Source organism: Piliocolobus tephrosceles, unplaced genomic scaffold (genome assembly GCF_002776525.5).
Source record: "Piliocolobus tephrosceles isolate RC106 unplaced genomic scaffold, ASM277652v3 unscaffolded_24475, whole genome shotgun sequence".
NCBI classification, from domain to species: Eukaryota; Metazoa; Chordata; class Mammalia; order Primates; family Cercopithecidae; genus Piliocolobus; species Piliocolobus tephrosceles.
In genome coordinates this window covers 53-4,011 of record NW_022307060.1, presented here as the reverse complement: position 1 = coordinate 4,011, position 3,959 = coordinate 53, and the positions used below count along the sequence as shown (strand labels likewise).

General features: G+C 56.1%; 1 protein-coding gene across 1 annotated transcript; it reads left to right on the top strand.

Annotated features, from left to right (window-relative positions):
* Nucleotides 1-795: 795 nt before the first annotated feature.
* LOC111534768 (carbonic anhydrase 9-like) lies at nucleotides 796-3,515 on the top strand (the record flags this gene model as incomplete). Its single annotated transcript, XM_023201289.2, has 5 exons — nucleotides 796-1,249; nucleotides 2,705-2,734; nucleotides 2,878-3,048; nucleotides 3,181-3,323; nucleotides 3,423-3,515. Coding segments are annotated over exons 1-5 (891 nt in total), but the record flags the coding sequence as incomplete, so codon positions are not given.
* Between the last annotated feature and the right edge of the window lie 444 nt (nucleotides 3,516-3,959).

Sequence of the window (3,959 nt, the reverse complement as noted above, 5' to 3'; positions counted from 1 at the left end):
TAATAAAGGTGGTAAAAGGTTTGGAGAAAAAAATAATAGTTTAATTTGGCTAGAGTATGAGGGAGAGTAGTAGGAGACAAGACGGAAAGGTCTCTTGGGCAAGCCTTGAAGGGACTTGGAAGTCAGAAGTACACAATGTGCATATTGTGGTAGGTACTGGGGAGCCAATGAAGACTTTTGAGCAATTGAGTAACGTGATGAAAAATAAATATAGGTTAAACCTATCAGAGCCCCTCTGACACATACACTTGCTTTTGATTCAAGCTCAAATTTGTCTCCCACATACCCATTACTTAACTCACCCTCGGGCTCCCCTAGCAGCCTGCCCTACCCCTTTACCTGCTTCCTAGTGGAGTCAGGGATGTATACATAAGCTGCTTTCCCTCTCAGCCAGAGGACATGGGGGCCCCAGCTCCCCTGCCTTTCCCCTTCTGTGCCTGGAGCTGGGAAGCAGGCCAGGGTTAGCTGAGGCTGGCTGGCAAGCAGCTGGGTGGTGCCAGGGAGAGCCTGCATAGTGCTAGGTGGTGCCTTGGGTTCCAAGCTGAGTCCATGGCCCTGATAACCTTCTGCCTGTGCACACACCTGCCCCTCACTCCACCCCCATCCTGGCTTTGGTATGGGGGAGGGGGCACAGGGCCAGACAAACCTGTGAGACTTTGGCTCCATCTCTGCAAAAGGGCGCTCTGTGAGTCAGCCTGCTCCCCTCCAGGCTTGCTCCTCCCCCACCCAGCTCTTGTTTCCAATGCACGTACAGCCCGTACACACCATGTGCTGGGACACCCCACAGTCAGCCGCATGGCTCCCCTGTGCCCCAGCCCCTGGCTCCCTCTGTTGATCCCAGCCCCTGCTCCAGGCCTCACTGTGCAGCTGCTGCTGTCACTGCTGCTTCTGGTGCCTGCCCATCCCCAGAGGCTGCCCCGGATGCAGGAGGATTCCTCGCTGGGAGGAGGCTCTTCTGGGGAAGATGACCCACTGTATGAGGAGGATCTGCCCAGTGAAGAGGATCCACCCGGAGAGGAGGATCCACCCGGAGAGGAGGATCTACCTGGAGAGGAGGATCTACCTGGAGGGGAGGATCTACCCAGAGAGGAGGATCTACCTGGAGAGGAAGATCTACCCGGAGAGGAGGATCTACCTGAAGTTAAGCCTAAATCAGAAGGGGGCTCCCTGAAGTTAGAGGATCTACCTACTGTTGAGGCTCCTGGAGATCCTCAAGAACCCCAGAATAATGCCCACAGGGACAAAGAAGGTAAGTGGTCAACAGTCTCCAAATCCAGGTTTCAGGAGGTTCATGCGTCCCCACCCATACTCCAGCCTAGGCTCTGGTCACTTAGCGAAGGAGGGCTACTCCCTTGTGTACTCCCACAGAAGCCCTTCCAGAGGTCCCATACCAATATCCCCATCCCCACTCTTGGAGGTAGAAAGGAACAGATATGGAGAGAAAATAAAAAGGGCGCAAAAGGAGAGAAGTGAGTTGGATAAGATGGGAGAGAAGGGGGAGGCTGGAGAAGAGAAAGGGATGAGAAGTGCAGATGAGAGAAAAAATGTGCAGACAGAGAAAAAACAGGTGAAGAAGGAGAACCAGAGAGTTTGAGGGGAAGAGAAAAGGTGAAATGGGTACCAGAGGACAAGCAAGAAGAGCTTGTAGAAGTCATCTCATCTTCAGTCTACAATGAGGAAATTGAGGCCTAGGAAAAGGACACAGCAGGTAGAGAAACGTGGCGTCTTGACTCCCAAGCCAGGAATTTGGGGAAAGGGGTTGGAGACCAGACAAGCCAGAGGGATGAGTTGGGAGAAGAAAGAAGGGAGAAAGGAAAGATGGTGTACTCACTCATTTGGGACTCAGGACTTAAGTGCCCACTCACTTTTTTTTTTTTTTTGAGACGAACTTTCTTTTTTTTTTTTTGAGACGGAGTCTCGCTCTGTTGCCCGGGCTGGAGTGCAGTGGCCGGATCTCAGCTCACTGCAAGCTCCGCCTCCCGGGTTTACGCCATTCTCCTGCCTCAGCCTCCCGAGTAGCTGGGACTACAGGCGCCCGCCACCTCGCCCGGCTAGTTTTTTTGTATTTTTTTAGTAGAGACGGGGTTTCACCATGTTAGCTAGGATGGTCTCGATCTCCTGACCTCGTGATCCGCCCGTCTTGGCCTCCCAAAGTGCTGGGATTACAGGCTTGAGCCACCGCGCCCGGCGAGACGAACTTTCACTTTTGTTGCCCAGGCTGGAGTGCAATGGCGCGATCTCGGCTCACTGCAACCTCCACCTCATGGGTTCAAGCGATTCTCCTGCTTCAGCCTCTTGCCAAGTAGCTGGGATTACTGGCATGCGCCACCACGCCCGGCTATTAGTAGAGACGGGGTTTCGCCATGTTGGTCAGGCTGGTCTCCAACTCCTGATCTCAGATGATCTACCCGCCCTGGCCTCCCAAAGTGCTGGGATTACAGGCGTGAGCCACAGCGCCTGGCCTGAAGCAGCCACTCAGTTTTACAGACCCTAAGACAATGACTGCAAACTGGTAGGATAGCTGTTTGGCCCACCCAGCTGCGGTGTTGAGTTTGAGTGCGGTCTCGAGCTTTGCACCTGGCCCGCTTAAGGCATTTGTTACCCGTAATGCCCCTGTAAGGCATCTGAGTTTGTGACATCGTTTTGGCCGCCAGGAAGGGATTGGGCTCTAAGCTTGGGCGGTTCACCCTTTTCATTTATACAGGGGTTGACCAGAGACACTGGCGCTATGGAGGTGAGACACCCACCCGCTGCACAGACCCAATCTGGGAACCCAGCTCTATGGATCTCCCGTCCCATCCCCTCACCTTTTCTACTCGGGCTCCCTGAGTTCCTGACCTAGGCGTCAGACTTCCTCACTAAACTCTCCCACCCCAGGCGACCCGCCCTGGCCCCAGGTGTCCCCAGCCTGCGCGGGCCGCTTCCAGTCCCCGGTAGATATCCGCCCCCAGCTCGCCGCCTTCTGCCCCGCCCTGCGCCCCCTGGAACTCCTGGGCTTCGAGCTCCCGCTGCTTCCAGAACTGCGCCTGCGCAACAATGGCCACAGTGGTGAGGGGGTCTCCCCGCCAAGACTTGGGGATGGGGCGGGGCGCAGGGAAGGGAACCTTCGCTGCAATGCCTGCCCGGGGATTGGGCTGGCCCTCCCGGGCGGGGCCGGCTCACTTGCCTCTCCCTACGCAGTGCAACTGACCCTGCCTTCCGGGCTAGAGATGGCTCTGGGTCCCGGGCGGGAGTACCGGGCTCTGCAGCTGCATCTGCACTGGGGGGCTGCAGGTCGTCCGGGCTCGGAGCACACTGTGGAAGGCCACCGTTTCCCTGCGGAGGTGAGCGCGGAGCTGGCCGAGAAGGGGCAAGGAGCGGGGCGGTGCGGGGCGGGGCCAGGCCAGAGACGGAGCTCTCTGCTGCCCTCGTGTCCTCTCCAGATCCACGTGGTTCACCTCAGCACCGCCTATGCCAGAGTTGACGAGGCCTTGGGGCGCCCCGGAGGCCTGGCCGTGTTGGCCGCTTTTCTGGAGGTACCAGATCCTGGACACCCCCTACGCCCTGCTTTCCCATCCCATGCTCCCTCCCGGACTCTGTATCGTGGCACCAGAGACCCCATCACAGCATGCTAACCCTGGCTCCTGGCTGACAAACTCATTCACGCACCGTTCGTTCATTTAACACCCACTGTGAACCAGGCACCAGTCCACAACAAGAATTCTGAAGCTGTAGGTCCTTGCCTCTAAGGAGCCCACAGCCAGTGGGGGAGGCTGACATGACAGACACATAGGAAGGACATAGTAAAAATGGTGGTCACAGAGGAGGTGACACTTAAAGCCTTCACTAGTAGGAAAGAAAAGGAAGTGTTCATTGCAGAGGGAACAGAATGTGCAAAGTCTCAGAATATGGCCTATTTAGAGAATGGCTCCTGCAGTGCATTAGATATCAGGAAGAGTAATTTCTCTAATACTGCAATG